Genomic DNA, 11,024 nt, shown 5'->3' on the forward strand with positions numbered 1-11,024 from the left:
GGCAAGATGCTAGTGGAGGAAACAGTGTTTTTTTTTTTTTTGACAGATCAAATCGTCATCCCGACCTGGTGTTTTTTAACGAATTGGAAATAAAACCTGTGAACAATAATCGACAGCAGGGCTGATCGATAATAAGCACATTTCCGAAACATTTTAAGAATACTGGGGGGATTTAAAGCTGGGACACTGAACTTAAACTGGGAACTCATAAACAGTTAATTGAATATATTCATATCGCTGTGACTGCTAGAGCCTTCTTGATTAAATTGGCCTCTGTGACCGCAATTTAAACATGTTTTTGTGCTGATTTCTGCTCTGTGGTTATTTGGGGCTGTCTCTTGCTGGGGTAACGTACAATATACAGCCTGTATATGCATAGATGTGCTAAGTGTATACATCCAATGCTGATACATATGATAAAGTCTGGCTCCATCGCTGTAAACATGAGGCCCCTCTGTCTCTTTAAAGGCCGCACCTGCGCAGCTGCCTGGTGCTGATGCTGCAGTGCCCGGGTTATTTTCGGTAAAACAGACGGGGTTACTCGCGTTCAAGCGGGCCCTACATGCCTTACATCACCCCTGAGAGGAAATCAAAACCATTTTTAGCCAATCGCACCTGCCTCTTAATCAGACTAACTTAAAACGAGCTCTCACTCTCTGGTGGCCAGACGAGCAATTTCAGCAAACCAGCCTATTACTCTCTTTCTCAGCCAGACTCATTTTGCTAAGAGGAGGGACCATATTGTTTTTTTCAGACGGTAAGGTTTAGACCTAAATCAGCAGGTTTAAACTTTGGTTCTTTTAATTGAATTCTCTGTAGATCATCCTTGGTGTGATGGGGGATAGGTCAGTTCACAAAATAAAGGTGAACCTGCCGTTTTTAGTTCTATATTGATGTTTTGTGCCCCCATAACCAGGTTCGTCTGATAAGACTTGGGTCACATTTAGTTCACTTACATTTATTATTCTACTGTCAAGATTTAAAAAAAGAAAAAAGAAAGACAAATTTGTTTGCGTAACATAATATTTGTCTTTAGGGAAAGAGATATTCTCCCACCCATCTGAAAGAAAAACCCACAGCCACAGGACAGATCATGAATCATCTAGTGTAACCTCCGAGATAACAGTGTTTCTGTATTTATAAAGCACACATTAAGCATCATTGATTGTCACATAAAAGCACTTCTGTGTTAGTTTTAAGTTTCAGGATGTGAATGTGAATGTTTAACCTCAACAAAGGTATGTGAGAGTGCCTCGTGACTTTCTGGGACTGGAGTTTGCTTACAAATGTGGGTTAGGCATACTATAAGTAGTGAGGTGATGTGGTGTTAGACACACATCTGAGATAGAAGATCGCTCGACATGGCACTAAGGACATCAGCTCTGCTCTCTGTGGGCTTTTTCCTCCTGCTGACACGTGGCGCTCTTACAGACACAGATGAAGGTAAATTTTACAGAAGCTTTGATCGTTTGTAGACGTGCATCATAAATTGTATCACATGTGAATTGCTTTGCGTGCACAATCAGGATCCCTCTCTATCAAACTGTCTGTGGAGAACGAGCAGTCTAACGAGCCTCTCAAGTCCTACTCCAGCAGTGTAGTAAAGGGAGGTGTGCTGCTGGGAGCTCTGAGGAGACTGCACGATGCACAGCACGACTTTAAGTAAGTCCACCCATGACATCCCCTTTAATATAACTGTCTAGCATGCTTTATTGCTAAAAAGGAGCCCCGGCTGATTCTCTTACATATTTAAGCTGAGGGTGACCCATTTCTGCTCTTAAAGCCCTGACTGTTTGTGTTGCCAGGTTCACAGTGAAGGAGGACCCAAACTTTGGCCTGTTCTTGGAGAGTGTGAATGGAGTGGCTGGAAATAAGGATGAGAAGACATACTGGGAGATCCTGTCTGAAAGCTCTGGAGAATTCGACAGACTGGATGTGGGTGAGTGTCATCCCCAGAGCTTCACTTCAGCCTATCTGAGGACGACTTAATGAGCCATAATGAGACAGGAGATTGGGTTGTCTTTTTCAATTACTGCCTCCTACAGCTATTGAAAAATTATCTGCTCTGACAACATTTGTGCGTGTTTATCTTTTATAGAAGGAGAAGGTGGTGATACTACACATTAATAGTGATTTATCTATTAAAGCATGTTTTTTTGTCTTTTAGAGAAAGGATGCTACGCCCCATTGTTATTTCTATTAGCTGCTGTTTCTGTTATAATGCTCTTTCAGGCTGTATGTGTGTAAATATCAGTGTTTGTCATCTAAACGTCGTACAGGGATCGGCTGCTACATGCCCAAAGCGGATGAGCACATCGTCTTGAGGTACACCACCTGGAGTCCTCAACAGTGATGCATGCTGAGCAGTAACTCCTCAGGATCACAAGTGGAAGGGAATCAGTCCTAAATCTCACACTTGTGATGCACTTTGTGACAAAACAGCGACATCTAGTGGTTTAACCTGTAATGTCGCTTATTAAAGGCAGTGAAAGGAAAAAAAAACACATTTTGAGTCTGTTTTTCGGTTTCAAAATGAAATCGATTTTAGTTGAGTAAAAAAAAGACAGAGGAAAAAAAATTCTGAAGTCTTTTAATGTGATTTTAAAATATATAAAACATATAAGCCATTAAATGGGAGCAGAGGTCAAAACGTATTAAATATTTTGTCATATATCTTTTGAAAATCTTTGATTAGTGACTTGCTTTCTCCACACTACTTCTTACCATTTTTTAATTTGGAACTATATCAAGTGTCACAGGCCTGCCTGGAAGCCTAATGCTCAGTAGTTGTTTTGTGAGGAGCGATGGGATGATGGACACGGGGGATGACTGATAATATAATCCAATCAGAATAATATTAGTGCCATCTGTAAAGCTCTGCTTCAGGTCTGCATGGCTCAGAATTCATCGCTTTAAATGTTAAACCTTTGATTTCAAAGACATGAGTAGTTTTTATTTCATTTCACATTCATACAATTGGCTTGTGATATACATTTCTCAATAAATAACTTGAAAATAAAAGTACACACAGCATGACACCTAAAGTATAAATGCTGTTAACAGTTCTACACCACTCTCTCTGTTAACTCTGACCCCTGAACAAACATCTTATAACAAGATTAAGGTCTCAGCTCCTTCCACGACAGATGGGCTGAGAGGAGACGCAAGATGCCAATCTCCTTGGCTTCACTTCCCTCTTTCCTTGTTTCTCTGATTCCCATCCTTATCTGAGGAAAGTAAACATGTGCATGTGTTTGCAGACATCCAAGCTAAATATAGTATGATATATATATATATATATATATATATATGGACAGGAAATGATGTTGAAAAGCCCAAAAATGGGGTTTAAAATCAGCCAAAGTCGCTTTCTATTTCAAATAATTGCTGAACTTGAATCTAATCTAAACCTCTCAGGCGCCTTTCACTAAATTTGTCCTCCCTTTTGTTTTCTGACCCTCTCGCCGCTTTGCATCCTAAAGAGTGACTTAACACTGGCGTGCCAGCAGGATTTGTTCTTGCCATGTAACCCTTTACATACAGAAAGCAGGCAGGCAGGCTTGGAGTGTGTGCCGGAGAGATTAAATTATTGTCCTTAAACACCCAGATTTGTTCTTAAAATTGGATGAAGCAGCAGAAATGCAGCGTGACTCTTTGGTCTACAGCCGGTCTGTGTCTCCTCTTTGTCTGCAGCCTTGTTACACTGTAAGCATCTCTGTGTTTTAGCCTGCAGACACTTGAAAAAAACAAAACAAAAAAAAAACAAAGCAGATATCATTCCTGAAAGAAGGATGGCAAATTCATGTGTAGAGCAATATTCAAATGTATTTGTACACAGACAGCACCGCAGCATGCTCATTCTGCTTTGCATTTGTCCTGACAATGTGGAGGTGGAAGCAACTCACCACACGAGAAAGCGCAGTCACAAATGCAAGGGACACATTGTGCAAAGAACCGTTTCCAGCCGGTCTCCTTCTTCCTGCAGTTGTCTATCTGAGAGCAGCCTCGTTTGGGTGGGCCGAAGTAGCTCTTACCCACGCAGGTGGAGTTGCATGTCCCACTCAGTTCATGCTCGCTGATTTCAATCTGCCCCTGCTTACACATTCCTAAAAGGCAGGTCAAAGAGCGTAAATGTTGATACTGGGTCAGAAAACCTATTGTTGTTGTTGTTTTGTTGCGGTTTGTGTGGACTCACGTAGGCAGATAGGTTTTGGAGTCCAGAGGCCATTAGGCTGACATGATCTGGTAGAGTTTCCAATAAGCCTGAATCCTGAGCGGCAGGTGTACCTCACCACAGATCCCACCCACCAGTCATTACCATACACTGCTCCATTGTAGTCCACATCTGGCCTTCCACAGTTCACTGACACACAGAGAAAAGGAAATGCAGGAAATACAAAGCACAAGACGAAGGTATTTTTAACAAGTGACCTTTTGTTTCTTCGCTCTGATTCTGTGTCTTACCTCTGCACAAGGATTTGTAGCCGAGCCAGCAGCAGCTAGAGTCTCCACAGCGATCTCTCCTCAGCTCCCGGTGCCGCGCTTTACAACCTCCTAAACAAAGCGGGGCTGACCCAGACCAGTATGTGTCATCTATGAAATTCGGCTGGGAAATCGATTCTATCTCACCTGAAGAAGAAAAATACTAAATCATTGGCTTCTTAATACGCAAGGATCGGACAAACATTCATGTATGCCATGACTTAGTAACCAGAAAGTTAGTGAAGAATAGCATTACAGTGTCAGAAAAGGAGATCTTACCACTACCTTCCAGCTCTCCATTCCACTCAGGAAACTGAGATATCCCTCTGTGGATGGATCCAAACAACAACAGGAGCAGCAGTATGTAAAATCTCACAGTTCCCATCTCCTGATGAAGTAGTTTTTCTAAAAAAATGTTTCAGGTGCACCCAGGAACCAAGTAGAAGCATTATACTACGCCATCACTAGACTATGAAGCCATTAGAATCAGTCCCAGGAGAACTGAGTTCACTCACTGGAGGAAGAGGAAGCAGCGAGAGAGAGTTTAAGTAACGCTTCAACTAAGCTCTGTGTGCTGCCTAATCTTCTACAAACAGCTAATGCTGTGCACTGTTTATCATCCTGGGACTCCACTTGGGCAAAGCTGTGTCACGATTTTGACGCCTGATCAAAGGTTTTTATAGGTTTAAAGCAGACGAGGGATGAAAGAACGACCGTCTCCAAATTGATGAGACGAGTGATGGATAACAGAGGTACTTGTACCTTAAACACAGACGCTTTATCCAATGCACATCATTCACATTAGATGGATTAACTAAAATATATGAAATATATAATTATATAGAATATATTGAGAGAAATATAGAACTTTGTTTTGGTCAGCATGAAAAATTGTAATTGTTTTCTGGGGTTTTTTGTCTTTCTTGTATGAGAAAAGCAGAAAACAAACCTAATGTTGGCCTTGTTGCTTGAAAACAACCTGCTGAAGTTCAAACAAAGGAAAGAAAGATGATTTAAGCGACTTTGAACATAGCATGGTTGTTGGTGCCAGACGGGCTGGTATGAGTTCAACCCTTTTTAGAGTTTATAGAAAATGGTTTGAAAGAGAAAATATCCAGAGAACAGTATTTATCTGGCTGAAAATGTAACTTTATTATAACCAAGGTATGCAAAAGAGTATCTCTGAATGTACAACTTGACCATCCATGAAGCAGATGGGCTGCAGCAGCAGGAGACCACACTCTGAGCGCCACTCCTGTCTCCTAAGAACAAGAAAAGCAAGCTAAAATTTCACAGGCTCACCAAAATTGAATAACAAAAGACTGAAAAAGCATCGCCTGGTCTGATGAGCCTGGATTTCCATTGTAACGCATCATGTCACAAAGCTTAAGTCATCTCAAACTGGTTTCTTGAACATGCCCTTAAGTCACCAGATCTCAATCCAATAGAAATCTTTTGAGATGTGGCAGGATGGGAGATTCACATCACGGATGTGCGATGACTGTGTGATGCTATCATGTCAAACTCTCAGAGAGATGTTTCGAGCACCTTGTGGAATCTAAGCGACAAATAATTAAGGCAGCTGTGCAGGCAGAAGGGGGTCCAAACTGGTACCAACAAGGTGTAACTAATGATGTGGGTGGTGAATGTGGACGTTAACAATACTACAGAGACAACGTTTAGATTTACAGCTCAGTTGAGTTCAGTCAAGACATTTTAGACGATTGAGACGTCAATTATACAGCCGTGTAGATCAGTAACAGAGCTGCAGGAGTGCAGTTAGATTTAGCAGGTGGAGCCAAAACACATGATGAATGTATGTAATACATAAAGAAAAAAGTTCACTCTTAAAAAAATATTACAAAACATAAAATAGACAAAAAGGTTTCACGTGTTTATTCAAGTTTAACTGGGAAAGGTACACACTCTGTGAGATGATAAGGTGAGCCCTCTTAGCTTTAATCCAGATTCTGTTGAATATTAATGACAACACGACGTCCCGTGACTCATGTTCTTAACCTTTAAAGGTTTCAGCTGATGTATCTCTGAATTTGATTGATTGAGAACCCAGCAGGCAGTGCAACATTAGCCTTCAACTGTCTCGACAGATTTTACAGCATGAGACACGAACATCTAACTGAAAACAGTTTAAAATTAAGATGCTACACATTAGCAAATAAACACATAAAAAACAGTTTACTTGCCTAATATAGGTTTATATTCAACATGAATCATAACAGTACGTGTTCCTTAATTCAGATGTTATAATTTAAGTAAAGCAGTTCGCTTTCTGTTCAAATCCAAGCCAGGTTTTTGTAGAAGTTCATGAATTCCAAGAAGAGTGTGACTGTGTACTTTGTGCCTGCTCAGGATGTGCATCAAGTCAAAGCACCTCCATCTCCTGTTGCTGAGCAGCATCCTGGAGCTGCAGCATTACAGACTCCTCTCCTGCCTGTGACAGTCCTCCAGTGAGGACATACAGCATGCCCTCTTCCTGTCCGCCTTCCTCAGCGCCGACAGTCGAGCCTGGCTCGTCGATCCTCTGCTCTTCCAGCAGCACCCCTTTCAATTCCACCTGCACCTCTGCCGGAGCTGCTCCTTCCTGCAGCTCCTGACCTTCTGTCGGCTCGCTGCCGCCGTCCTCCTCCGCTTGCCTGTTTTGTCTTTCTCGCATCAACTGCTCGGTCAGCTCCACGCTCTCGTAGCGAATCAGCTGCAGACGCAAGAAACCATCCTCGTGCTCCTTGTACCTGTCAAGAGCGAATAAAGACTTCAAGCGTTGCAATAGCTATTACTGCAGCTGCTTCACTGCAACACTCACCTGAACCTGGGGTGTCCGGACGGCCACTTAAATTGGTGCTTTTTGTGCAGATGGACAGTTAGGTTGTTGCCCCTGGTGAAACACTGGCCGCACACATGGCACTTGTAGCGAGCTACAAAACTCCCCTGGTTATGGAAATAAAACACAATCATCAATGAAAACATCAAAAACCCCTACTTGAACGCAAGTTTAAACAAACACTTCAAACATCACCTCGTGCTCTCTTTTGTGGTGAATCTTCATGGTGCAAGCGGCTCGAGATGTAAAGCCACAGCCAGGGACGTCACAGTGGAAGGCTGACTCGCTGCTGTGGGTGTCCAGATGTTTGCGCAAGTCGACCAGATTCTTACAGCTGTGAGGTTTTTTTTTGTTTTTTTTTTTAAAAACGGTGGGAGCAAATGTCATTGTCTGTTTAATAACTTAATCCTTAAATTGGTGAAATTTCAGGGGTTTGGGTACCTGTACTCGCAGTAGTCACAGCTGTATGGCTTCTCGTTGCTGTGGCGGAACTTGATATGGTTGCGCAGTGAAGAGGGCGACGGGCACGTCATGTCACATAATGGGCATTTGTAGTGGCTCACTGTCCCAATAAAGCAGTGGGGAAATTAAATTTGTCTATATTAAGACTACAGAGTTGTTTGTTGGCAACAGGATTTCTTCACTCACTCACAACAAAGTGCATCACATGCTCAGCAGATCAAAAATAGACACTGTGAAGGACTATTTTTATTTTTGGTTGCGTCAAGCCAAGAAATAGTTGTGAAACGCTTCATTTTAAAACTGGATGCTCTCACTATGAAGCAGAAAAGATCCAGAAAGATGCTGATTAACTCATCTGGCTCACAGTCCATCACAATTCCCGGGTTATTGTAATGTGTGACATGCAGAAATAAAGTCTTAGTCTTAAACACAATCTGAGTTAAGACCTGGTAGATGAACAATGTGTGAAAGCTTCACCTCCAAGAGTATGGAACAGATTTGCTTCATACTCCAGGAGTATCATTTTTTGTGAATTGTGTATGGATGGACACCTCATCATGGCATAAACTCATGTGTAAAAAAAAAAAGCACAATGAAGCATAACTGACCGTGGGTCCTCATGTGGTCCCTCAGAAGTCTTTCTGTTGCAAAACGTTTGGAGCAGTGCGAGCACTGGAACCTCTGACCTATGTGACACGACACAGATTGTTCGATTATTAAAGGTTTTTTTAACATTACTAAGCTTAATTTCATAAATCTGACAGAATCTACCTTCCATGGCGCTCTGTCGTATGATGTGGTCAAACAGCTTTGTATTGTTGGCATACATCCCCCCACAGCCGGGACATGCCACCACCTTTTCCTGAGTGTGGCTGCGCAGGTGCTCTCGCAGCTTAGGACGGCCTTTAGCAGTCGCTTCACAGTCTGAAAATGACAGGCACAAAACCTGGATTCAAAAGTCTGAAATCCTCAGCTCGACACTGAAAATGTGCAGCTGTACAATCTTCACTTAACATTTACAGTTGAAAAAAAACAAACACTGTAAGCGTACCTTTCCATCCACAGCGTATCGGGATTTCACAGTCTCCTGTAGGTATCTCTATGCACAGGCTGTGCATTTCCACATGGCGATAAAACCACTCAGGGTTTTCATACGGTGGTTGCTTTAACAGATGTGCATTAAGAGAGTTACAGAGCCACATGTATTATTAGTTTAACTCTACTACACAGATCATTTACAAACTCAGAAATACTGGGTTCAGGAACACTAACAGAGATCTGAACACAGTTCACAGTGCCATCCACAAAAGCAGATTAAAGCTTTGTCATGCAAAGAAAAAGCCATTTATGAACATAATCCAAAACACTGCCGTCTTCTCTGGGCCAAACCTCATTTATAATCGAGTGAAGCAAAGCGGAGACCTTTTCTGATGTCAGACGAATTAACATTTGCAATTCTTGTTGGAAAACATGGATGTCATGTTCTCTGGAGTGAACAGTGGAGAGACTAGCCAGCTTGTTTTCAGGCTTCGGTTCAAAACCCTAGACCTCTCACGTTATGAAGTAGCATTAGTGTCTATAGAACTGGCAGCATAAGATTTGGGAAAGCTCCATCAATGCTCAATGTATCTGCTACTCTCGTCTTTCACCAGCAGCAGATACAGCAAACTTACTTCACATTCCTCCCAAAGGCAGACAAAATTATCTGGGATTTCAGGGATGATGTTGCGATTGTGGTAGGCGATGGAGCAGTTGCCGATTTTTGGATGGGCACTGAGTACCTGCTGACCCAGCTGCTTTAGTTTAGTGTGATAACAGTGAAAGAACACGTGTCGCCGCAACTCTTCAGATCCCTCCACGGAGCAAAAACCACAGTCTCTCCACAGACAGCTTCTCTCCCCTTTGCACAAAAAGTAAAAGAGACTAGATTAGGAGGAATCATCACTATCACTTATCATCAGGACGTTGGATGTCAGCAAAGTTAAGTAAATTAATCCAATTCAATATCTAGTGGCCAAATGTTATGAATAAGCAGCTGATGGGTAAAAGCTCTCGTCATTTCTAGTGGTGGTCTAGACGTGCAGTAAGTGAGGCCACATTGGTTAAGGCCTATTGAACCAAATCATTAAAACACGTTCCTGTCCAGCTCCTCACGCTACATCTCCAAAACAAACACCTCAGCTATGGAGGTGCCACACGTACACGAAGCTGCGTTTCACCTCACCCTCTGTTTCTTCTTCCTCCTCCTCCTCTTCCAAAGCACTTAGATGACCCTCCACATGCTTGCAAAAGTTTTCCATCCGATTAAATGATTCCTGGCATGAACCCCACTCACACTCCAGCTTGAGTGCTTTCTTCTGCATTCGCTTGTTAGGAGGCATCTCTCCGAGTCACAACTGGACTAAATGTCAGACGTTTCGCTCCAGGACCGAAGTCGCAAACGCTGTTTGACCATCACCTGACCGCCCAGCAACTAAGCTGCTAGCTTACATTAAACAGTCTCCACGGTGCTGCTGAAACACCAGCAGATAACTGTTTAATAAGCTAAACGAATAAATTGTTATAAGCTTCACGACAGCGTTAAGAGAGAGCTCGTATTCATCGGACCTGTTCTTCTTCCGTCCACAAACGCGGGCTGTGCAACAACACCGACGTTCCCCTTGAAACAAAGTTTAGTTAAATAGTTCCTACTCAAAAAAAATTCCTTTCTGTATTTACAGTTAACAATTGGAAGATATTTACAATAAATCTTCATTTTTATTGACATTTATTCAAATATTTTACTTAAGTATAAATTTAGGGCATTTATGCTCCTATAATTTTATTTTATACTACTGGACACTGTGTACATTTTAAAGGCAAAAATATCACCTTACTACACGCTTACAATTATGGAAGACCAGAAGAATTCCACACATCAAAATCAAAGTATTTTGTGCTTTAATCATAAGTTTAGTGATGTCTAATTAAAGATTATGAAAAAGTATTTGGTAAAAGATTTTACTAGCGCACATTTCATTGCACAACTCATTAATAAAGCACAAAATGTTCTGTTTTGAGGTGAGTGACTCTTTGGGTCTTCCATGTCAAACAACCCACAACCTGTTCCCGTTAGGCGTCGCCACAGCGGATCACCTGCCTCAATCTAACCCTAACACTCTCTTCTGTCTCACCAACCCTCTGCATGTCCTCCCTTTCAGCTATTTGTATACAATGGATAAACAGGTAATGCTAAATTTTT

General features: G+C 42.0%; 2 protein-coding genes across 4 annotated transcripts; both read right to left on the reverse strand.

The window, feature by feature from the left end:
- Window positions 1–2,605: 2,605 nt before the first annotated feature.
- Window positions 2,606–5,031, reverse strand: LOC102215356 (sushi, von Willebrand factor type A, EGF and pentraxin domain-containing protein 1). Of its 3 annotated transcripts, XM_005735503.1 has the most exons (5): window positions 4,762–5,031; window positions 4,465–4,629; window positions 4,196–4,363; window positions 3,906–4,106; window positions 2,606–3,736 (listed from the first exon to the last, which is right to left on the reverse strand). In XM_005735503.1, the coding sequence occupies exons 1-5, from the start codon at window positions 4,865–4,867 to the stop codon at window positions 3,723–3,725; spliced, it is 654 nt and encodes a 217-aa protein (XP_005735560.1). In that variant the 5' UTR covers window positions 4,868–5,031; the 3' UTR covers window positions 2,606–3,722. The 3 variants fall into 3 exon arrangements, with proteins under 3 accessions (XP_005735560.1, XP_005735559.1, XP_005735558.1); XM_005735502.1 differs by having other exon boundaries at window positions 2,606–4,106; window positions 4,768–5,031; XM_005735501.1 differs by having other exon boundaries at window positions 2,606–4,106.
- Window positions 5,032–6,350: 1,319 nt separating this feature from the next.
- hinfp (histone H4 transcription factor) lies at window positions 6,351–10,428 on the reverse strand. The gene is made up of 9 exons (XM_005735505.1): window positions 10,008–10,428; window positions 9,457–9,683; window positions 8,835–8,946; window positions 8,555–8,707; window positions 8,392–8,469; window positions 7,763–7,883; window positions 7,517–7,655; window positions 7,304–7,428; window positions 6,351–7,232 (listed from the first exon to the last, which is right to left on the reverse strand). The coding sequence occupies exons 1-9, from the start codon at window positions 10,162–10,164 to the stop codon at window positions 6,866–6,868; spliced, it is 1,479 nt and encodes a 492-aa protein (XP_005735562.1). The 5' UTR covers window positions 10,165–10,428; the 3' UTR covers window positions 6,351–6,865.
- Between the last annotated feature and the right edge of the window lie 596 nt (window positions 10,429–11,024).

The sequence above is a fragment of the Pundamilia nyererei genome, unplaced genomic scaffold (assembly GCF_000239375.1).
Source record: "Pundamilia nyererei isolate P.nyererei 1_Seehausen unplaced genomic scaffold, PunNye1.0 scaffold00064, whole genome shotgun sequence".
In the NCBI taxonomy this organism is placed as follows: Eukaryota; Metazoa; Chordata; class Actinopteri; order Cichliformes; family Cichlidae; genus Pundamilia; species Pundamilia nyererei.